The sequence below is a fragment of the Aquila chrysaetos genome, chromosome 8 (assembly GCF_900496995.4).
Source record: "Aquila chrysaetos chrysaetos chromosome 8, bAquChr1.4, whole genome shotgun sequence".
In the NCBI taxonomy this organism is placed as follows: Eukaryota; Metazoa; Chordata; class Aves; order Accipitriformes; family Accipitridae; genus Aquila; species Aquila chrysaetos.
In genome coordinates this window covers 46,779,723-46,802,469 of record NC_044011.1, presented here as the reverse complement: position 1 = coordinate 46,802,469, position 22,747 = coordinate 46,779,723, and the positions used below count along the sequence as shown (strand labels likewise).

Genomic DNA, 22,747 nt, shown 5'->3' with positions numbered 1-22,747 from the left:
AGAGCAACTTAGCACTTCTCGGACATACGCGTCCTCCAAGAAGTCGGGGAAAACTATTTAACCTCATGTATTTCCATCACAGAAAGTGGACCAGGGATTTAAATAGTTCTTGTTTACCACCACCACCCTCCCAGAGGTATTTTTAGAGGGGTAATCGGATCCTCTCGACGCCTTTGCTTTGCTTTCTTGGGCCCGCATCCTCCGACCCCATCCCTGCACCTGTCCCGGTTTGTAACCAGGCAAACCGAAACGGGATGGATTTTTCCCATTGCATTAAACTAGGTGATTCCTGGTGCACCCGGAAGCTTTGCAGAAGGAGGATGGAGGGATTTGGGCTGGAAAACCATTTCCAAGGTGTAAAACCTCTGGCCGACAAAGAAGACATGGAAATAATGGGCATGGAGGGCGAATGGCACTCAGGGATCCAGCCATGCTTTTACCCATCTCTTAAATCAACTAAACCTGGAATATCCTAAGTAAAAAATCAACTAAAATAAATTAAATAAATTTTAAAACTCAATTAAATAGATTTTTAAAGTCTATTAAGTAAATTTTAAAATTAATTAAATCAACTAAACCCTGAACATCCTAAATAATCTCCGAAATACAACAAAACCACCCCTAAAATATAAATAGCATCTTTCCAGGCTGGAGGATCCTGGGGGCCCCACAACTGTCCCACTCCTGTGCTGGTTTGCAGCAAACTTCCATAATCAAAATTATGCAAACGAGGGGGGTTGGTCGTTCCTATCGTGCCTGGGGGGGAAATGATGGGTTTGTACCAATGCTGCAAGAAGAGCTCAGCTTTCCCTGGCCACCATCCCCAAGCTCCCAACCCACAAGGAGCCACCCCAAAAAGGGGGTCCCCAGCCAGGTCCCCACCATCTAACGGCATCCCCATCATAAGGCTTAAATACCTTTACAAGAGAGTAATTTAACGCCATCCCCAGCTTAAGCTCCATATCTACCGGGCGTGAAATTAGTTCCAGCAAGCTGCAAATTTGCCACTAATAAAAACATTTAGCAATTCGCTAGTCTTTAAATCAGGAGCAGAATATTTTCTTGCTTGCATCAATGCCTGTTTCTTTCTAATTCTAATATTTGAGCGTCAGGGAGCTCCAGCCGTAAAACTGCAAGTTTTACGACTGCGCAAAGAGTTTTAAATCAATTCCCCCAGTGCTTCCAACTCCGCTGCCAGGAGTTTGATCATTTAATATCATTTGATATTAGACCATGTTGGTCATTTTGCCCACTGGGATGAGCCAGGCATGGTGGATTTGCAGTTTTTAACCCAAAAAAGGCCATCTTGACCCAAACCCGTCCCGTTTCCAGGGGCTGCTCCTTGAGCAGTGTCTTACAAAACAGCTTTGATCCATGTGATCCTGCTTTGCAGCCCTTGAAGGAAGGTGACCTCTCTGTCCTCCTGGCCCAAGCGTTTAACTAGCCTTGGCACTAATTGCATCTCTCTGCCAAGCCCATTTTGTCCAATTCCAACATCAGGATCTTTTTCATGCCTTTGCCAAGAAATGCCGCAACCCCCTCGCCTTTTCCTTGGGAAAACCAACCCACGGTGATGAAGCACCCTTCAAATCATTCCTTGGCAGGATAGCATCTCCCGTCCATTGGAGACCACTGGAATTATTTGTGGCCAAATAAATCCTTTGCATTGGGTTTTGCTGGGCTGTGAGCATCCAACAGCATCTAGATGACTCCGCTTCTCCTTATTTAAAGCACGGTATCGCTTGAGAGCCTTGCCAGTAAAGGCTTTACGGTACTTAGATTATTGATATCAAATATGTTGGACCCGGAATTAATTGTTAGCGCATTGTCTGTCATCAGTTTGATGCGTCCTGTCCCCAGCACAAGGGTTCGGATGCAAACGCCATGTGGTGCAAGTCAAAAGTCTTGGAGGAACCAGGATCCACAATACCAGCAGAAGTCCCCACATCAACCATTATCCTGGAAAAAAAACACCACAAATATGAAGTTTCTCCCAGAGTCATGCAATCGTAGCAAACAACACAAAAATCTGCAATTTCTGCTGCTTTGCTACATTTTTTAATTCACATTTTATATTCAGCATTGCTTTTCCCCTCTATGTTTTTTTTTTTTTACAGGTGCAGTGCAACTCTGACACAAGCAGTAAATGATATCAAATCCTAGTGGGTAAAAGCTAGAAAAAAAGCTAATTTTAGGACAGCAGTAAATTATTCTTTAGCCATAAAATATAATCTTTGCATTCAACTGACCAGCTGCCAGAACAGTCCCATAAGGCAAATCCCCGCCAAGGTATTTCTGATGCTGGGGGGAGGCTAAGATAAAGAAGGTGTTTCGGATGACGTGTTTCATTGCAGATGGGTTGAAGAAATTTCTAAGGAAGGTTGTGCTTGGAAATACCACACCGATGAGGTTGGTTTTCCCAGGTACCTTCTCCCAATTCCTTAGCTGTGGATTTACAGTTTGCCTCCATCGTGCTCAAAGAAACACATAGCCCTGCTGCAATACCATATGTACCATATAAATATATATAATAGGGATATTTTGGAGTGTGTTGGGCTGCTGGGCATCATTTCAACTCCAAATCTTAGTGCTTGAGTTACCATCATCCCAACTATGCTGGATACAACAGTTGGGATTAAAACCAACAAGCTACACGGCTAAAACCTGGCTGCTGGTTGTGGTTGCTGGGGCACACATCAGATTTATTCTTTGACGTCTGGCCAAATATCTGGCACATGGCGTGGTTCAGCAGTAGGTTCAGTAGCTGGATGATTCAAGCTCTCTGCTGCAACCTCTTGAACTTGCTTAACGTTGTCATTGCCAGCATCAAGAAACTCCCCGGCAGCACCAAGAGGAGATGAAAGAGATAATAAGTAGTGAAAAGACCTTGTCGATGTGGGAACGGGTTAAAGATGCTGTTGTTAAAGCTGCGGATAAAAGGTAGATGGGAAAATTCAGTTAAGGAAAAGCCTTGGTGGCTGATGGACAAAAATGATCACTTTTAGATGGAAAGCCAAGGGATGGAAGAGGAATGGCAGAAAGAGAAAGGTCTCTACAAAAACAGGGCTATGAAGAAATTTGGGGTTTTACAAACTACCGGGCTCCAAAAATGCAAATAAATGGGAAAACAGAGAAAAGCAAAGGGAGATTCTCAAACAACAGGAGCAAACTTATAGTTTCTGATTGCCAACAGGAGCAGGAAGCACAGGGAATAACAGAAAAGAAGGGTTGGAAAAATGATGGAGAAGACGGACATGGCCAACGTGGGGCTTGCAGAGAAAAAAATCCTCTCTGGTGGGATTAACGGCACGAGACGGTGTGGGAAGGAGTTTGCTATCAAACATACGCTTTTAATATGTTGGCAGCCGGTTCCTACTCGATGCCAAGTAAAGGCAGGTGTCGGAGACAGTTTGCGCTCTGCTTGCCGAACTGGTTGATGTCACGCTGGCGACTTTGATTTCATCGCAGGAAAAGGCAGGTTGGTGTCATGCAGCATAATTAATCTCTGGTTTATTCCTCCCATTGAAAGAAATGACAGAAGGAAAACAGCAGTTACGTGACATTTTATGCAGTCAAAGTATCATCAGACTTCAAGCAGTTGAGAGGAAAAACTGAATATATCAATGTATTTACTTTTCTCAGGTTAACTGGTAGACGAGCCGTGAGTACCAGCATAAAGCCACCCATCAAACCACACCGGCCAGAGTCCTATGGGCGAGACGCGATGGAAGGAGACAGGATTTAAAAACAGGCAGAAAAATGGGTTTAAATTGGAAATCCCTTTTCTCTTGGTATTAAAAGGTGCTCGGTGCATTGACAAACCTCCTTGGCTTGGCTTGGAGGCCCTCGACCCCTGGTGCGGCCATCCCACAGCAGTGCAAAACCCTGCCGTACCCAGCCGCATCTGTATGAACCAAATCTGCCCGATTTTGGCCCTAAATATTTTGAGGGTGTGGGCAGTTCGATTTCAGGGTTTGGGCCTTGAGACCTTGCTCAAAGAGAGATGCTCCCTGCGGCAGGGTGGGGAGGAGCTGGCTGGCTGACCAGGGCCGGTGGCACAGCCTATGCAACGAGCGACGCTGGGGTAATTAAGCACCGATCCGCCTGCAACGGGGGGGGGGGGGGGGGGGGGAATTCCCGTTCCACCGGGAGCACCTCCCAGGACCGGTATGGGGGCCCCCACCGCGGGAGAGGCAGCGGCTGGAGGAGGGTTCTGTGAGCTCCCTATCGCCGGAAGAGCTGGGATTGACACCGGGAGAGCCGGGACCGGGACCGGGACCGGGACCGGGAGAGCCGGGACCGCCGTGCAGGGAGCCCAGTGGCGCGCACCCGCCGCTGGCGGCGCGGGAAAAGCCGCGGCCTCGGCCCCGCCCCCGCGTCCCGCCCCTTAGCCAATGGGAAGCGTCGGTCGAGCAGCGGCCGGCGCTGACTGGCTCGGCCGCTGCGGCGCGGCGCGGTTGCTAAGGGGGGAAGCGGTAGCGGCGGAGCGGCATGGCGGGCGCGGCGCTGGGAGCGGGGCCGGGCGTGCTGGTGCTGCAGCTGCTGTGGGGCCTGGCGTTGCTGCTCTGCCTGGCGCTCTCCCGGGCGGCCGGCCGGGCCCGGTGAGCAGCGGGAAAGGGGAGGGCTGGGAGAGTGGGACCGGGCCGGGCCCGGTGCTGAGGCCGCTCCGCCCGCCTCTCCCCGCAGGTTCGCCGTGGTGCTGGTGACGCTGGGAGCCGCCGTCCTCAGCGCCGCGCTGCTGCTCTTCCCCCGGGAGGACGAGCGCCCGGCCACAGCTGCCGCTGATGAGGTGAGCTCACGCCGCGGCCTGCGTGGCCAAGTGGGCCCGGGGGCGGCGGGACGTTACCTCGGCGAAGGCCCCAGCAGCAGCCCTGAGGCCCCGGGGATGGGCCTGTCCTTCGGGGCTGGCCCCAGCAGCAGCCCTGAGGCCCCGGGGATGGGCCTTTACCTCAGGGCTGGGCCCCAAGGGCTGCCCTGAGGCCCCGGGGATGGGCCTTTCCCTCAGGGCTGGGCCCAGCAGCAGCCCTGAGGCCCCGGGGATGGCCCTGTGCTGCCTTTTCAGTCTGCTGCGGCTCCATCTCTGGTGCAGGCTCCTGTTGGTGCAGGCTGTGTCACTCATGGAGCAGGGATCTATTTATTTCTTTAATAAAGTCCCTTGTTTATGTGCTGTTATACGTGACCCGTGGGGTTTAGCTGCCATGCCCAAGCCCAAGGGGTTCTGTGCCGGAATCACACTCATACTTTTATCCCTCCCAGCTCAGACCTGAGCTCCAGCAGCTTCTGCTCCCCCTCTGCCGTCCCTTTTTGCAGCTTGGTCCACAGCTGTCCGTGCTCCCACCTGCCTCCATCTTCCAACACACCCCGGAGCATGCTGATAGCCATGTGGCAGGTAGTTTTGATAATTTTCCCCTCTAATTCTGCAGCTTTTCACTTCCCTACAGCTCTCTTTTCTATTTTAAAGCCTGGTAACTGCTCTTCAGCTCTCCTGTAGATTATTACTGCACTCAAGGATAGAGCCACCTGTGGTTTTAGACAGCCCCTGGTCCACGTTGTCAGGCACGGGCATCTCCCCCAATTTTGCGCAACCACTGTCTAAGCTGCCATCTTGAGCTTTCCCAGAGCTCTTTGGGCTTTGAATACACAAAGTTTTGTGGCATTTTAGGTGCCGTTTCCTCTGTTCTATTATAAATGCACATTAATTATTGCTCCTCTAGATCTTGATCTGTCTAAATCCCTACTAAAGATACTTGTAAGGTTTTTTTCTTTTCTCTGCCTTGCGTAGGACCTGCTTGTGTAAAGGTTGGAAGTGAGATGAAGGGCAGCCGAGCGCGTGTTTGTGCCCGGGAGGCCAACAGAATTGGAAAGCTTATTTTTTTCGGATCTTCAATTGGACTGGACCTGCCCTGATTATCAATAATACATGACCTGGGCTTTCTGCACCGAAACTCTGCTAATTGGCTAATTAAAAAGTGAAACGTGCAGAAGGAGCCAACGCTTCACTCACAAGAGACTCTTTCTGCAGCAACACCAAGGCTGAGCATGTGCTAATGCGATTTATAAAACTGAGCCGGGGGTGAGCGAAGCTCCGGAGTAGTCTCAGGAGCCGAGAGGATGATTTTGTAACCAACCTCCTCGCAGTTGGCTTCTTGTGTCTTGCCTTGCTGCTGTATCTTCTTTTTTTAATCTTTTTTTTTCTTCCTCCCACCCCATTTCCCTTCTAAAAGGGAAGAATTGTATGCAGTTCCTTGCAGTGCTGGGAGTTTTGTGGCCAGGGAGAGCTGCTGCAGGTTTTGACTCGTGTTTCTTCCCTGTGCTCGGTACTGTGCTGCTCCTTTCCTGCACATCAGCTTTCCCGTGAGTGGCTTTTTTCAGAGGAAAGGGATTCTTCTTTCAATCATTTGTCACACACCCTGCTTACCACAGAGAGCGCCCACATCAGGAATGAAAAGCAAGGGGAGAAACCAGGGAAAACACTAAAGGTTTTCCTCCTGCGGCAATCTTCTCTGACAGTACTCTTTTCTAGGATGTGGTGTGCTCCCTCCGGGCTCCCAGAACAGACCAAGGCTGTAACGTGTGGGTTTTTTCTGTTCACTGCAGATTGTAGACACCTTCTTTATCGGCCGCTTCATCCTCTTGGCTGTGATGAGCCTGGTCTTACTTGGGTGCCTGTTCCTGCTCCTGATTTACCACCTCATGGAGCCGGTGTACGCCAAACCGCTCCACAGCAGCTAGCAGCAGCCAGACACAGCAATCCCCGCGAAGAGGAAATCCCATTTTCATGGCAATAAACCAGGAAGGGAGACCAGGAGGCTGTTTTGGAGGTGAACGTGTCGGGTTTTTCCAAGCTCAGAAAGAGCCGGCGAAGCAAGTGAAGTGTGTTGCTTGCACCCAGCGCTGCATCTTTCATCGTTAAAAGCAAAGTTTGGACTGGGCACGAGTGCCTTCCTCTCCAGGGGGGTTCAAGCCTCTGCAGGCTGCAAAGGTGTTTTAACCTCTCTTCTCTTCTCTTCTCTTTTGCAGGAGAGTTGAAATCCATGTACTTTGTACTACACTTGATTCAATGAATTGAACTGAACCGAGATGGTTTGTTACCATTCATTTTTCACCTTAGTTTAATAAAACTCTCTTGAGAAAACCCTGACTCGGTCTTTATTTATTCCCCAAGAACGTCACCTTTTGCCACCCTTTGGCCACAGTATCTCTGAAAACCACCTTTTCCTGTGGCAGATGTGGGTTTTTTTTGAAATTCAGCGTGTGGTTGTGGATTATTGGGGACAGTCCCTTTGACTGGAAACCTGAGGCTTTGGAGTGGGGAGGGAACAACATGCAAAATAAGTCCCGCCTCCCTGCCCTAAACAATCCTGCCAGCCCATGAAAAAACCCTCTTGTTTTTTGAGGATCATGCTGATACCTGAGTGTTTCCCACATGTGTTGGGACCCCAAGTTGTCATCCTGGGTGGGGAGCCGAAGGCTTACAGTTTCTGCTACCCTGAAATGTAAAACCATCGCTCACGCTAGTGCAGATCAGTGGCGGAAGCCGGTACTAGACTCCAATACCTTTCCTCTTAGTGGGGGGGGAAATACTTTTTTTTTTTTTTTTTAAGTATTTCAGCAGCAGCGATGGGGTCAAATCCCATTTATCTCCCTATTTTTTCACGGAAACCAGGGGGAGCAGCCCGCTGAAGTGGAGTGGGGAGGCTGGGCCAAGCTGTCAGCTGGCAGATACCTCAGCCTCCTGCCTGTGCTGCAAATCAATCTGTTGATAGCAGCAGCTCTCACAGGCTGGGTGTCTGTACTTAACTAGCAATAATTACTGCTTTGTGCTGTCTTAGCCATCCCTCAATAGCAATGGTTTATTTTCTTGCATGAAATCTCACCAGGCTTTTAAATTGCTTGCAGGAGAAAAGCATTTCAGTGGCCCGGAGCATCGTGTGACCGTTCTGCAAAGGGGAAGGAGCCTTTACCATCCATACTGCACCGAGGAGAGGCTCCCACAGGTGCCCTGCGGTCGCAGGGTGAGGTGAGTTACATTACAGCTTGCGTTTTTCAGCCGCGGAGGGATGGAGCTGCTCAGCTTTTCACGGTTGAGCAGGCAGCGGGTATTGCTGTGAGGTTGAAGCTGAGTGTGAGACTGTGCCGCAGCCCTGAGCTGTGTTCAGGGGCAATATAGCCAAAAACCCGAGGGCAAGAAACTCATAGTTCTCATACAGATTTTTAATTTTTTCCCCATTTTAGAGATTTGGGGGGTTTTGGCTTTTTTTCATTTTGAACTGAAGATGGTGAACAGTAAATGAAAGAACCGGCTGGCTTCTTCCAGCCCTGTCCTGACAGCTGTCAGTCACAAAAACGTCGCTATCAGGACATGAAAGATTAATAAGGCAGAGGTAGCAGGCTCAGAGATCACGATTCCCCTGCAGAAAATGCCCCAGCACCCAGGAGCCCTAACTCGGTCAGCTAAAAATATGTAAGTACATTTCAAAAAAAGGCAGAGGAGAGGTGTATCTGCTTTTCGAGCCACGTAAACGCTCAGTCCCTTCCTATCCTGAAGCCTATGTCCAAGGGAGTCGAACTATCGTGTTAAGGAACACGCCGAGCATTTATGCAACACAAGAGCGTCAGGTCTCTTGGTGATTTTGAAGTTATGCCTGAAACAAAATTCATATTTAATTCATGATCTTAATAACATTTATGAACACGAAGCTAGTCTCGCAGCTCGCTCCGGCTCCATGCCTGCCATGTCTTTATTCCCTGTGCTTGTACGAGAGCAGTGGGCTGGTTCACAGAGCCTCGGTGAGGCCACGGCAGCAAACCGTGCCAGCCAGAGATGGCGGCATTTTGCCAGGCTTTGAGTCCAATGAACAGGGAAACCATGGCAAAAGCAGCTGGGGCACCAAAAAAACACAACTCTGAAAGCAGAAATGTGAAGCTTCCTCCAGTTTCATGCTGTAAGTAAACCAAAGATACTTGCTTTTTCTATCCCCTTAATCTATTTGTAACTAAAATCAGTCAAAAGGCTCATCGTGCGAGGGGTATTTCAGGGAGAGCAGAAAGCTGCACTGCAGGAGGGGGATGGTGGCTCCTGCACGAGGAGGCCATTTCAGTGCTTTCCCGAAAGTCCTATTAATTGGGCTCTCGCCCCCCTCCCCCCCAAGACATTTCGAGCTCCATCCTCATCCTTTACCACCCTTGGCAGCGGGGAATGACCGGCTGGATGAACTCAACCCGGGCTCTCTCCATGTATTTATTTATTCTGGGCAATTCTGCTCCTCCCCGCGCAGGGGCTTTCCAGACGGTTCCTGTTTATTTTTGGGAAAGGAAAGACCACGTCAAGGAATTGGTATGAGCCAGAGCTGCTTTCCAACGAGCCCCAAATTGTGATTTTTTGCTGCTGTCCCCCACCCAAACCTTCGGCTCCTGGAGGATAACCTCTTGCTAGCACATCTGCCTCTGTCTGGCACCCTGATTTTTTTTTTTTTTTTTTTTTTCCAATTAAAGTGTAGCAGGAGGGCGGGTTTGGCTTAAATCCCAACCTCTCAGTCACTGGCGAAGGTGTTGGGAGCTCAGAAGATGTTATAGCCAAGGAGCCCTGCTCTGGCCCAGCCTTCTCCCAAAACTGCGAGCAAATGATCCCAGCTTTCCTCTTTCAGGGTGGGAGCGCTGGGTGCTACGTGTCCCAAGGAGCCAGCCCCGTGCAGGCAAAAAATGGTGCTAAATCCCAGCGAGAGAAACCTGCCGTGCCAAAAGGGATGTTTGCACAAGATACCGCAAGCGCCAGGAGGAGGGCGGCCAAACTGCTTTCAGGTCAGGTGGGAAAACAGCCCTTTTCTCCCCTAAATTCCCTGCCTGGCTTGTTAGAAACAGGTAGGGATGCTCCCGCACCGGGATGCTGGCACCCAGCTCGTCAGGCTCACGCAGCCTGAGGGTTGCTGAACTGCTCCCTCCTGCCTGATGCCAGGCAGTGAGTGGTGCCAGAGCGGGGATGGAGGGAGAGCAAGCGTCTGCAGGAGAAACTCCTCTCCTTGATTTAAGATCCTTGAATGACGGCAATTCCTCACGCCTCGTGCTGCGCTCTGCTGGCACTTAATTACCCTCACTGGTAAAAGCTGGCCTCTTATTTCCACCTTGACTTTGCTGACTTCAGCTTCCCTGCTGTTGAATCCCGCTTTGCCTTTGGCTGCTAATTAAAAAGCCCTTCAGCGTTTGCCGGCTGCTCCTTGCATAGGTAATTGCGGACCGTGCCCCAGCCACCTCTTCACCTTCACAGCAGCCCGGCGGACCAACAGCATTCCTCCGAAATATGTGCAACCCTTTCCCAGGCCGCCTCCCGGCAAAGCTCAGCTGAAACGGTATTGCTGCGGTGGGGGCCGTGGTGTCACCTATAGAAAAACACCCAAGCTCTGCGTTTACCAAACAGGCTCCTAATGAGCTCATTTCAGGCGTGATGTTTTCCCATCCGCAGGACAGCAGCGGACGCATGTTCGTGCTCTCCTAGCTTGCACAGCCCCCTCGTTGCGACGCTGCGACGGAGGGGCTCGTGGCAGGGGGAAAAGCAGTGGCCCCTTCTCTGGTGGAGGAGGAATAAGACGAGGTGAGTTGCAGACTTCTCCCGGAGGAGCTCTGCTCAATTTAAACAGTCCTTTGGCTGGGGCAAACCGAGGGGATCCTCCCTGCCTTCCCGCCCACCCCTCAATCTCTAAAATCTCAATGAGATCTGGGGTTTTCTTTGGCATTTGGCTCCTTATTTTTTTTAAGTTTAAAACTGCTGTGGGCCGTCTGCCCTTTCTCCTCGCTCCCGGCAGCGCAGCCAAGGCTGTTCAGACTTTCCAAACATGAGTGGGACATGGCCCAGGCCTAAATTTGTCCCGGAAAAACTATGAGCAGCTGAAAGAACAGGCGGGGGAGGGGGGAGGAAGGAAGGGGGAAGAAAAACCCAACCAACTTGCTTTTGCAATAAGCCCCTGCATGTGTCAGGGCTTGTGGGATTTTTTGCTTGAAAACGTGTTTCAAACCCCCCCGTCCTCCTCCACAAGGTGGATGGCAATTAAGCAAAGCAAAAGCTTAGTCACACAAGCACCGAAATAACCGTTCTCAGCCCAGTGCACGGCATCTCCGCTGGCATCATTGACCCTTGTGCTGCCAGAGGCCACATTTGCCCAGAGCCATGCAGCCTGGGGATGCTGTGGTGTCAGCCCTTCGTCTCTGCTGAGGACAGACCCTCTTGTGACACCTCTCCCTGTGGCTCCATCAGGGTTGGCCCCGGCGGGGGTTATCTCCCTGGGAAAAAGCAGCAGTTGGGGATTTTGCTTTTCTCTGCCTGCCCCAACATTTCTCCTGCATTCTCCCCCAGGGATCTGCAGGCAACCAGCGAGTTTTCAAGCCCCGTGGAGCATCTTTGGTCAGTGTGGAGGGGACTGAAGGCCATTGCCATCCAGCCACCTTGAACGTGCAGCCGCCACTCTGAGTTGCCTGTTCGCCCTGCGCCACTCCATCACCTTGCAGGGGTTTACAGGGAGCTGATCCAACTGGCCGGCAGGTTTTCTTTTTTTTTTTCTTTTTTTCCCCTTCGCTGATGAAATCAGCACTTAATAAAATCACATCAGGCCCAGATGTTTTCTCCTCAGGTTAAGATCCAAGGAGGTGAAGTCAATTAGAGTTCAGATTTATACCAGGCATAAACGCAGCCCCTGGCACCCAGCGCTGCTTTCCCCTGGGCGGAGAGCCAGAGCCTGCCCGGCCGCTATCCCTCGATGGCGAGCAGGCTGGGAAACACACCCCACGGCTCACAAACGCCCCGTGTGCCCTGGCTCCTCACACATCAAAGTCGGGGGCCCCCCCCCGAGTGTAGTGTACAGCTGGCCACACAGCTGGCCCCCACCTTAATCAAGTGACGCTGCTGGGGCCTCCCAGACCCACCTCTGCCCAGGGGAGCCCGCGTGGCCTGCAGGCCAGCGGCGCCGGTTTAACCTCCCGGGGGCTCCCAGGCGCCTGTCGCACGGCTCCTCCTAATTAGGAGGCATCTAACGAAGACCATCAGCTGCCCACGCTGGACTAATAGTGTCCACAGCGTGGGAGCAGCTGTTTGCTGTGGTGCGGGGGCTGATGCATGGCTACGGGTCCTTCTTTGGGGCTAAATGGTGTGAATTAGGAATTGTAATAATCAGGAAAAATGCTGGTTTGGGTCGTGGGTTTTTTTCTGCAGTGGGATGAGATGAGGAGCGAAACCAGCTTAATTTGGGCTCAGTGAAAAGCCTGGGGATGTTCTTTACATAGAATAAGCGGCATTTGGTCGGTGAGGCAGTGCCTTAAGTGATTTGGTGCAGTCCTTCTGGTCTGATATCCTGAAATACCAAGCACTGGGATGGGGCAGGCTTGCAAATGAGAGGCTGCACGTGGAGAAAAGCAAGAAGGGTGCGATCACCACCCTCAAGTTCACGCAGAGCTGGCCGAGCCTCACCATGAAAGCGCATAGAGTGGCAACACTGGTTTCGCATGTTTTTATTAATAAAGTGGCCGACGGCGAAGAATCGGCCCAGAAAACCAGTCGGCCAGGGCCCTCGGACTGCTCCTCGCTGCTGCCTCCCTCCAAAGCAAACCCACGGTGGCGGTACGAGCCCGTGGGGCCGTGCCTGAGGCCGTGCCTCGGCTCTGCCGAGATGAACGCGCTCCCGGCGTGCCCCAGCCTCTCTCCTCCCTCCGGGCCTCTCAGCTCGGGGCGGCTCATGGGGGACACGTCAAAACTCCTTAAACCTGTGGGGAGAGAAGCGAGCGGCTGAGCGTGGTGGGTGCCATTCGGCAGGTGTCGGGATCAATGATGGGTGCTGCAGTGCTGCCAGAGAGATGGAAAGGGAAAACGGCTCTGCTGGAAACCCCAGCCCCATCTGCACTGCAAGCCCAGAGGAGAAGCAGGCACTAGGAGGTGATCCAGCCACCATTTCGTCTCTGGCCAAAGCTGAAACATCCACCCCAAAAAAACCCCCAGCGTTTGCGCCTCCGCTCTGCAAGCTGCTCTGGAGACAATGCGCTCCCCAAAGCCCTCTAAGGTGTTGCACAATTTCCACAAACTGAGCCAGCTGCTTCTGCCAGCACAAACCAGCCGGATTTTGGTGCAAACGGGGATGGTGTCAACCCAGCCAGGACAGTCCTGGCCCCAACCAGCCCCAGCACAAGAGAGCGAAGTCTGACAGCCCTCCACCGGTGGCTGGAGAAGGAGATTCGGGCCGCACTTACCACAGCGTGAGGCCCAGACTATTGGTCTTTCACCTGCAAACACAAGACATAAAGGACCAAATATTTTCAGGGGGGGTCTGGGGTCTGGCACCCCCACCACTGTACTGGCTGCAGCCCTTTCCCCCTCAGCGCTTGTGCGGGGGCTTTGGTGGCAGTCGGGAGACGGACCAGTGCTGATTTGGAGATTACTTATACCCTCACTGCAGTGATTTGGCCATGGATTTGATTAGCAAGCCTGGACTCTGTGTAATCAAGCTCATTAGCACAGGTGGGCAAGTCAGCCTATAAATTCGGCTGTTTCAAGTGCATTAATCAATGCCAATCAATCGGGCATCTGGGCTAACATCTCGTAAGTAAGCTGGAGACAAGGATGCGCTGCCCGCCCGTCTGCACTATCTTCCCTGGCCATCGTGATTTAATCCTTTGATTCCCAAATCTCGATCTTGGCCCTTAAATTATCAGCAGAGCAGCTGTTTCTAGGCTAAGCCTGCCAAGCGAAACTCGAAATCAGGGCGAATCAGGCTTGCATTGCATTTAATCCTTGGGGCTCCAAGCGGAGATACTCACACCGAGCTACTTCCCATCCAGCACTGACTCTGTTAGCTGCACGCTAGAGCTACAAAGACACAAGGATGGTGTGTTTAGGACCGAGAGAGTTTTGCGAGGCACGGATGGCTAAAATCCCCCGGGGTGCTGCCCTGGCTTGAGGTGGAAACGTCTCTTTGTGCCCACAGGAGCGAGACGTCAGGCAGATGGCCTCGTGAAGCCTGACGTGATGCCCACATGGAGATGTAGCAGCGACAGCAAGGGATAACAAATGTCTTTCCGGAGCGGCACCGACGCCGTGTTTTGGCATCGCAGGACCAGAGGCCGCCCCGGGGCGGTACGTACATACCCTCTCTTCCTCGCCATGTAGCCACACCACCCACGGACCTCTTTGACCACCACACGAGCGAGGAGCTGCAAGAGGAAAGGTGGATGGTCGCCACGGGGCTGACGGCTCTGCAGCCACCAGCCTTGGCATGAGCATTTCCATCTCTGAGAGATAAATTTTAAGGCTTTTCCTGGGGAAGATTGTATGAACTAAAACCGTATGTGGAGGAGGTCGTTGGGAAAAGCCAAGTGAATGGAGGCAAAGGTTTGGAGGGCTTTGCAATTTGTCCTGTGCCTGGCTGTCTCCTGAGGACCGTCCCTGCCCTCCGCTGGCGAGCAGGCAACTAAAAGGGAGCCCTTGAATATCCAGGGTAGCAAAACAAGTCCCACCGAGGAGGGACCTACCAGGCAAGCCAAGACGTCGGCTGCTATCAACATGTAGAAGACGTTATTCCAGCCCGTGGGGGAGATGAGCCCTGCGAGCAGCGGCCCTAGGGCAGCACCTGCGAGGGCACACAAGCCGCATTAGGAGATGCCCTGTTCATGGGTGAGAGGGGACCAGGACCCCTCCAGCGCTGCGGTGCTGGGGGGAAATCGGCGCCTGGCATCCCCCAGCTGTACATACCTATGGATCCTGTGCCATCAATGATGGCCGTGACAGTAGAAAGGGCTTTGGCATTTCCTTTGAGAGACTCGTGTGTTCCCTGTAGGGACGGAGGAGTAAAATGTAAGGAGGAAAAGCGGCTTTGGGGTCCACAGCCAGCAAGTTCTAGCGTGAGGCCGTTCACACCCCGGGCAGCAATTTCCATGTATCGGACCCAGCTGTGGATGGGAAGACCAAACTCGGATGCTGCCTGCAGCCAAACCACAGCAGAACCAGGATTGCCAACAACAGCCAGCAATCCCAGGTGATATCCCAGCAAATTTTTCCATTCTGATTGCGCTTAGAGGGAGACGCAGCAGGGCTGAAGCAGTCACGTGGCCAAGATGAAAAAGCAACACAAAAAAAAAAGGCTGTGTTTAAGGGAGCGTGTGGACCGCAGCACGAAATGTGACAGCCCTACCCATCTCTGCTGGGCTTCAGAGGCATTGGAAAACAAAGCTAAAATGCAAAAATCCCAGCAGACATCCCTCCAGGAAAGAGGGAGCAGCCTTTGGATGAGCAAGGGCAGCGTGGTGGGGTCTGAGCTGTGCCTCTTACCAAATCTGCCGAAACCGCTGTTGTGATGAGGGCGTAGGGCCCGTTAACTAGAGCGCCACAGACGATCAGCATCGCTATGAGGAACAAGACGGCCACGGAGGTAACCGGGAAGAGATTAAATCTTTAAGTGCAGGGAGCAGCAGGACGTCAGGTCCATTGTCCCCGGCCCCTGTGTGGACATCGCTGTCCTGCACATCCACTGCCTGCTCATCTCCCGTTTTCCCCAGGAGACCTCATCCAGCATCACCCTCCCCCAAATCCCAGACTGGCTCGAGAGGAGAAATAAAGGCAGGTGAGCCCACAGCATCTCCCATCACCCCTTCAGTGACAGGAGCCAGCTGCACTGAGTTGCTCCTTACCTATTGATGTGCCGATGCCATTCTGGCCAACGTGGTTATACAGGAACAGCTGGAAAAGAGACACAAGATGAACCAGTTACGGCTATTCCAGCTGCTTTCCCAAATGTTTTACTTGCAGCAGCACCCCAGGGACAGGATGGAGAAAGTGGGGACCTGAATTATTGCCGGCGCCAAGCTTCGCAGACCCCCCTTCTGCGCAGCGTTTGAAGAGGAGAGCACCAGCCAGGACGGGGAGCCGAGCATGCCCTTGGCTCCGCGTCCTGCTGTCTGTCTGCCAGATGAAATACCTGGCAGCTGGCAAACAGAGGTGCTGCCGCGATTTATGGCCCGGCGAGGCTCGCATGCCTCCCCGCCGGCTGAAGCCAGACGGTAATTTGCCCCGCCGGCGCTATCAGGGGATGCGGACATGACGCGGCCTCTCTGCTTTCCAGTGTTCGCCAGCTTCTTCAGAGGGGAGAGTCTCACAACCCGGAGCCAGCCAGGCTTGGATTACAGCTAATTAGCCGCGGTTTTGCGGCAGCAAAGCCAAACGAGCTCCGTGCAGGTGCTCGGGAAGGACATCCCGGCCAAGCACCGGCAGAGAATGAGGCTGTCGGCATGGGGGCTTTTGGGATGCCAACCAAAGAGACAAAAGCTGGACCGGCTCAGTGAGACCCTCAAGGCTTTAAGACAGAGCAGGGTTATGGCATGATGGAGAAAAAAACCCTAAGGGTATTTTCTTTCTAAAAACCCCTAAAGGGATTTTTTTTTTTTAGCTGTCAGGGACTCTACAATCCCCTCCCAGCCTCCAGATCTGGATGTCCACCCTGGGAACATCTGGGCATGTGGCTCGATCCCATCTCTCATCTCAGCCAAGCGCATGACCAGCTCATCCCAGGCACTTGGGAAGAGGAAGGCGGCCGTGACTCAAAGGAGCCAGAGGAGAGGAAACCCTCGTGACTGGGTTTTTTCCCCGCGTGACAACACACCATGGGAGCAGCGACGACCAGCATCACGCAGCACGTGGTGGCCCTGCCGCCAGTGTAGTCAGAGATGAGGCCGGCGAAGATCCCCCCTGCAAGAAGGAGTTGCAGGTGTCAGTCACGCCACCCCAGCTGCAAAGCTTTGCCCCAGCTTAGCCCAAAATCCAATGGGATGCTGTGCTATGATGCTCTTTCATCCCCCAACTTTTGAGCAAGATGTCCCCAAGGTTAAATATAATAATATCAGAGTGAAGAGTTTTGATTTATCCACACCACTTTCTCCCTGCAGATGGTTTCCCTACACCTGCATGCAGCTCTGGTCCCCTCCACAGTTGCAAAATGTATTACTTATCTAAGAAAAAGAAGAGCCTGAGCAAACGAGACCAGAGGAAAGGTGTTGTGATGGTCACCTGGCTGGCAAAATAAAAGTGAGGGGCATTTGCTCTCTGCCGAGTGCTATGAACACTGAATAAACCTCACTGCAGTGCTCCATGGAGGGGACTTTCCCTCAAAGCCAAGATTTTCCCCAAATCATCCCCAATCCATCCCCTCCACCCAGGTACATGACAAACCTAAAATGCCCCCAACATCAAAGAGGGTCGAGAGGTCCCCAGCTTCCTTGGCACCAAAATGAGCTGCGAGAGAGAGGAGAGGGGTGAGGAGATGCTCCCCTTGCCAAGCTCGCTCCTGCCTCGCTGTCCCCAGAAACTCACCAACGTTCACAATATAGAGGGGCAACCAGTAGAGGAAGGTGTAGCTCACCAGCTTGGCAAAGAGCAGGCAAAGGGAGAATTCTACCACGCCCTGGGAGGAGAGAAGACATCAGAGGAGCCTCCTTCTCCCAACTTCCTCCAGATGGTGGGTTTTCCCCCAATTTTCTGCCTGGTGGACACCCCATTGCTGAGGTGAGCTGCCCTCGCTTTGCTCTTTCCTCCATCCCCATCATGATGCAAGGGGCATCCCACGACTCACGGGTATCCGGAGCGCCCCGAGGAAGCTGATGGCTTCGGGCTCCTCGGCGGGCTCCGTGGGGCTGTCAGAGTGATCCGTGCTGCTCTGGCCTGAGATGCTCAGCGGCCCCTCGTTGGAGGTGACTGCTTCGGGATCCTTCTCACTGGTGGTCACTCCTCCAGCATCCTCCTCGTCGGAGGCCATCTAAAAGCAAGGCGTAAGCAGGAGATGTGGCTCTCGTTGCTGGAAGGGCCTGAAACGTCAGATTCACTGCTGGGATGTGACCCAGAGGATGCTCACACTGGAACAGCAACAAGCATCCTCTGTGATAACTGAACATCGCTCTAATTTCTGATGTTATGACCAACGCCCTGGTTGTTTTGCTGTAAACTGAGCGACCACCCAGCCCAGCACAAGCCCGTTGGGAATCGATTTAACTCACATGATGCAGAGGTGGATTGCAGCCAACGTCCTCGGGATCTGCAGGCAGAAAGGAGATCCCTTGAGAGCCTGGACCAGCTCTGCTCCACCTGGTCTCCCTCCAGCATCTCACGGTGCAGGGGAGAAACGTGGGGGTGGGAACACCCCGGGGCTGGGCTGCATCTCTGGGTATCCGCTTCCCGGCAGTGAAAAAACCCAGTAAAATCCCAAAGGGCTTCCCAAATCTTTCTTAGAAAGACAGGCTGAGAGGAGTGAGCGGCACAGTGGCTGAGCCTGCCTGGATGACCCCAAAGGAAGCTGAGCATCCCTGTGGTGGTTGGGTCCACGTCCCTGCTCACCACAAACTGGAAATAAGTATTTGGGGTTGCCAAAAACGCTTGGAGACAGGCAAGGCGAAAAATTGTGTTCCCCCCTGGTTTTGGCATTACACTGTTCATCTGCTGTGTCCTGGATCATGCTACTCACACTCCACAAGGAAGAAGAAGCAGATGATGCCCACGGCGGCAATGATGATGCCGGGCACGATGAAGGACAGGCCCCAGGCGGAGGAAACCCAGACGCCGGCGATGAGCGACCCCAAGATGTTGCCGACGGAGGTGTGCGAGTTCCAGATGCCCATGATCAAACCTCTCCTGGCAGGGACAGAGCCGGGGTTGGTATGGCCAGGGTGGCTGCCGGGGCCGACAGGGATGAGGACGAGGGGGGGACGTGCCGGACAAACACTCACTTTCCTTTCCCAAACCAGTTCCCGACACATGCCACGACGGAGGGCCAGCCGGTCGTCTGCACCAGCCCGTTGCAGACCTGGCAAGAGATGGGCAGCACCACGTGGCAGCGTTGGCACCTGGTGAGCGCCAGCTTGCTCCATGGAGCACAGCCCCTGTGCCGTTTTGGGCAGCAGGGCTCAAAGATAGCCACCCCCATCCCAAAGCTGTCGAGAAAACACTTGGTTTGTGTTTTTTTTTTTTCCCGCTGGGGCAACCCCAGATCCGTTTGCATCGTTCCCTTGGCTAAATTGGGAGCGGCTGGTGTTGCCAAACCAGCCGCCCGCCCTGCTCGGTGAGATGGGCGTGCCTGGTGGTTTCGGCACCCACGCCACATGCGACCAGGTTTTGCGGGGAGTGGAAATGCCCAGCGTTCTCCCCCTCGGAAACTGGGCCACCCTGATCCCTGAAAGCCACTGAAAAACTGGGATGAGGCCACAGTGGTAAAATCCAGAGCCTGGGCATCCTCCAGCATGGACGCACCTGCACAACGATGAAGTACCAGAGGACATGGATGTCCCAGAAGTAGCCGAGGCCGAAGAGCGCGGTGAAGAGCCCACTTAGCACCATCCCCCCTGAGAGGTAATAGCGCAGGGGGAGGCGCTCCCCGAAAATGCCGCTGCAGAGAGAGGGAAGAGCGCGGACAGGAGCTGTCACGGATGATGCCGCCGATGGGCATTATCGCAGAACCAGAGCCCGAATCCCGAGTGGATCCCAGCACCTGGCTGCTTTCCCATTAGCATGACCCCATCCCGATGGAAACCAGTTTCCTGGCAGAGTGGTGCAAACTGGTGTGCGGAGGGAAAGGGGTGCAAAGGACCTGTGTACCTGATAAACATCCCGATGGCGTAGGCCACCAGGAAGGCATTATCCAGCGCCCCAAAAAGCTCCTTGTAGTTGTCCCCATCTGGAAAAGAAATATTGGGCCACGTCAGCCTGGCCCCCATCTTATTTTCCTACACTGTGGCCGCTGGCTCGTCCTTGTCCCCTGTCCCTAAAACCCTCCTCCCCGGGTGGGGGGGGCTCTCAAAGCATGGCCAGGTGCCATTGGTGTTGGGACCAGGTCCCACCCCAGCCCCCATTTCGCCACCCGCTGCTGCCCTTTGGCCCGGGGACATGGGGCAGACCACAGGCTGCTTAATTACCTCCGGGTGCCTAATGAGCAGCCGGCCCCCTGCCAAGATCTCCAGCCACAACCTGGCTTAGGGCACGGGGGGAGCCCCTCTCGACTGCCATGAGGGTAGTTTTTGGGGATGACTGGGGGGGGGCTCAGCCTTACCGAAGGGTGCCCAGCTGCACCACGTGCTGCTGTTGGAGTCATTGTGGGGGTTCGGGCCCCAGGCTGAGCAATTGGGGTGCAGCTGACTCTGCGGGAAGAAGGAAGAGGTGAAATCGGGATGCTCGAGAACCTCCCCCCCGTCCCCATGTTCCTTCTCCCTGCAGCTGCGGCGAGGTTGGAGCTAACCTTCACGATGCTGATGGGTTTTCGGGAGAGGTGGTAGCTGGTGTAGCAGAGGAAGGTCAGCACCAGCGTCAGTCCCCGATACCTGCGGGATAAAGCGAGCGGAGAGGTCAGGGTTGGTGGGACAAGGATGGGGACAGGGATGGGTGGCCTGTCACCATCCCAGCTGGCAAAGTCCGGCCTGGCGGGGATGTCTCAGACATCTCCAGCCTCAGTTAGCCATGCTCTTCTTCCCCCACCTCAAAATTCATGCTTTTTTGGAGAAAAATATCAGATAAGGGGGATGAGAGCCAGCATCAGGCCAGGTTGAATCCACTTGGGATGCAGATGCGTATTTTGGACGTGCGCACACAGCTCAGGCACTATTTAACCTGTGGGGGTCTTAGAAACTCATGGGAAAGGGGAAAAATGGGTTAGTTTCTGCTTGTTTCCCCAGCAAAACACCCCCTCAGCACCAAACAGGGACTCTTTGCCGGATCGGTGAGCTGAATCAGCTCAGCCAAGCCAGTAGGGAAGTGACCAACCCCCCCCCCAAAATAGCCAAGGATGCGTCTTAAAAAGATCAGCTGAGTTTTGGGGGGAGCACTAATCGGTGTTTCCACCTCCTCGAGCTGCCGACCCGGCAAACCGCGGGGTGAGCAAGCGCCTTCCTGGCGTCACGAGTGGAAACGGGGCACGAGACTGCAGCTGATTCATCATCACTCCCGGCGTTAATTAAAGACAAGCTGGAAAAAAAAAGGGGGGGGGGTGCCCCAAGCAATACCCATACCAGTTCCCCCACCGCATAGGGACTTTATCCCTTTTGTTTGAATTAAATGCAGGAAAATGGAGGAAAACAGGGAAAAAATGATGTCTGGGCTTGGGAATGGGGATGCTGCTCCCAGCAAAGCTGATGGATGAAGCCTGGAGAATTCCAAGTAGGATCCAGCACTCTCCGGAGCGCGATGAGCATTTCCATGGGGCCCCATCCTGCATTTGCAGGAGGGGTTTGCAGAGGGTTTTAGAGCAGCACAGAGGATGTAAGCAGTCAGGGGCAGCTGCAGCACCAAGAAGTGTCACGGGGTTGCTCCAAGTTTAGAAAAAAAACAAGAAATAAAGCCTTTTTTTGCAGTTTTAGCCCATCCCGCTCCTCTTTGCAGTTTCACTTCTTCATGAAGCTGCAGCAATTGCAGGCACCCTGCAAAGCCAGAGCAGCTTTCTGCTCCAAGGTGCCGGCTCCGCGACTGTACCGCAGCTAAGAAATTTCTGGTTCCCACCCCAAAAAAATAACTAAATGGCCCCCAGAGTCATTGCTGACGGCTGTGGGGCTGACCCAAGGGGAGCGGAGAGGCCGCAGTGAGAAAGGGGGAGAGAAACTTCATGTGCGGTACCTTACTCGGCCAGATTGTTGGGGTTTTTTTTACCCCACATGTTCTGGCAGGGAAAATCGCAGCTGATGGAAAAGCATGGGGGTTGTTTGGCAACAGGCTTCCAAAAAATAAGTATATTAAATAAAATGAAACCGGCAGTGGGCTCGTTACCTCACCGAAAGGGAGGGGGACCGGTGGGATCTCTGTGTTGGCCACATCCCACTAAATGTTGAGCGCGAGGGCCTGGCACATGCGGAGGCGCAGCTCGAGGCTTGCCGGGCGCTGCTGCCCGTCTTGGGGTCCCCCCGCATCCCTCCTGCCCAGCCCCGCGGTGCCTGAGCGGGGCTCAGTGCCCTCCATCCCAACCGGGGTGAGGCCGGTTCCTGGGTCGTGCCAAAACCCCCGGGGCTCGGTGCCGGTGCTGGGCTGGATCCGGTCTCTCAGTGGACCCAGTGCCCAAGGGGCGATGCTGGTCCCTGGGTGAGCGACCCCAGTCCAGCACCAGTCCCCAGCCCGGTGCCGGTCCCCGGGCAAGTGACCTTCGGTCCGGTGTTGGCCCCCAGGCAAGTGATCCCTGGTCCAGGGCCGGTCCCTATCCCGGTGCCGGTCCCGGGAGAGTGACCTCCCGGTCCAGGGCCGGTCCCTAGCTGTGTGCCGGTGCCCGGGCAAATGACCTCCGCTCCAGCGTTGATCCCCGGGCAAGCGACCCCCCGGCCCAGGGCCGCTCCCCAGCCCGGTGCCGGTGTCGTCCCCCCCCCCCCCCCGGCCCGGCGGCCCCGGTCCCCGCTCACCGGCTGTCCCGGGGGAGGGCGCGGAGCAGGCGGACGCCGGGGGCGAGCGCTGCCCTCATGGCGGGCGGCGGCGGAGCTGCGGGTTCCCCCCCCCCGCGGCTCCTTTTCACCGCCCCGCGGGGCCGCCGCTCCCCGCCCCGGCCCGGCCCCGGCCCCGGTCCCGCCCCGGGTGCAGCCCCGCGGAGCCCCTGGCCCATCCTCTCCTCCAACCCCGAGGTGCGAAACCGGAGCTTCCCCTCCGTCCCCGGCTCCGCCTAAACCAAAAATCGACTTCAAATCCGGCGGGAGAGAGGGAAAAGCAAAGTTGGACACCAGGGAGGGGGGCCAAGTCCTAAGCGGGGGGCTCACCTGCAGCCGGTACCCTCCG

The 22,747-nt window shown here is 54.2% G+C and overlaps 2 protein-coding genes across 10 annotated transcripts; one reads left to right on the top strand and one right to left on the bottom strand.

Moving 5' to 3' along the window:
• The first annotated feature begins 4,474 nt into the window (after window positions 1-4,474).
• TMEM218 (transmembrane protein 218) lies at window positions 4,475-7,129 on the top strand. The gene is made up of 3 exons (XM_030022645.1): window positions 4,475-4,601; window positions 4,687-4,789; window positions 6,598-7,129. The coding sequence occupies exons 1-3, from the start codon at window positions 4,492-4,494 to the stop codon at window positions 6,730-6,732; spliced, it is 348 nt and encodes a 115-aa protein (XP_029878505.1). The 5' UTR covers window positions 4,475-4,491; the 3' UTR covers window positions 6,733-7,129.
• A 5,350-nt stretch (window positions 7,130-12,479) lies between these two features.
• On the bottom strand, window positions 12,480-22,464 carry SLC37A2 (solute carrier family 37 member 2). Of its 9 annotated transcripts, XM_030022633.1 has the most exons (20): window positions 22,381-22,464; window positions 20,244-20,325; window positions 20,058-20,145; window positions 19,607-19,685; window positions 19,262-19,397; window positions 18,742-18,818; window positions 18,480-18,646; window positions 18,016-18,053; window positions 17,595-17,777; window positions 17,336-17,426; window positions 17,195-17,257; window positions 16,629-16,714; window positions 15,661-15,709; window positions 15,302-15,375; window positions 14,726-14,804; window positions 14,506-14,603; window positions 14,123-14,187; window positions 13,795-13,843; window positions 13,228-13,260; window positions 12,480-12,747 (listed from the first exon to the last, which is right to left on the bottom strand). In XM_030022633.1, the coding sequence occupies exons 1-18, from the start codon at window positions 22,437-22,439 to the stop codon at window positions 13,801-13,803; spliced, it is 1,557 nt and encodes a 518-aa protein (XP_029878493.1). In that variant the 5' UTR covers window positions 22,440-22,464; the 3' UTR covers window positions 12,480-12,747; window positions 13,228-13,260; window positions 13,795-13,800. The 9 variants fall into 9 exon arrangements, 8 of the variants coding, with proteins under 8 accessions (XP_029878493.1, XP_029878494.1, XP_040981177.1 ...); XM_030022634.1 differs by lacking the exon at window positions 13,228-13,260; XM_041125243.1 differs by having other exon boundaries at window positions 12,480-13,260; window positions 13,797-13,843.
• Window positions 22,465-22,747: the final 283 nt, after the last annotated feature.

What these genes read in the sequence shown, in the direction of transcription:
- TMEM218 (XM_030022645.1), top strand. Translation starts at nt 4,492, where the DNA reads ATGGCGGGCGCGGCGCTGGGAGCGGGGCCGGGCGTGCTGGTGCTGCAG. An exon ending in CGGGCGGCCGGCCGGGCCCG is followed by an intron (nt 4,602 to 4,686) that starts GTGAGCAGCGGG and finishes CTCTCCCCGCAG; the next exon opens with GTTCGCCGTGGTGCTGGTGA. An exon ending in CCACAGCTGCCGCTGATGAG is followed by an intron (nt 4,790 to 6,597) that starts GTGAGCTCACGC and finishes TGTTCACTGCAG; the next exon opens with ATTGTAGACACCTTCTTTAT.
- SLC37A2 (XM_041125241.1), bottom strand. Translation starts at nt 22,439, where the DNA reads ATGAGGGCAGCGCTCGCCCCCGGCGTCCGCCTGCTCCGCGCCCTCCCC. An exon ending in GTGCAGCTGGGCACCCTTCG is followed by an intron (nt 19,686 to 20,057) that starts GTAAGGCTGAGC and finishes TTTCTTTTCCAG; the next exon opens with ATGGGGACAACTACAAGGAG. An exon ending in TGATGGCACAGGATCCATAG is followed by an intron (nt 14,604 to 14,725) that starts GTATGTACAGCT and finishes GTGCCCTCGCAG; the next exon opens with GTGCTGCCCTAGGGCCGCTG.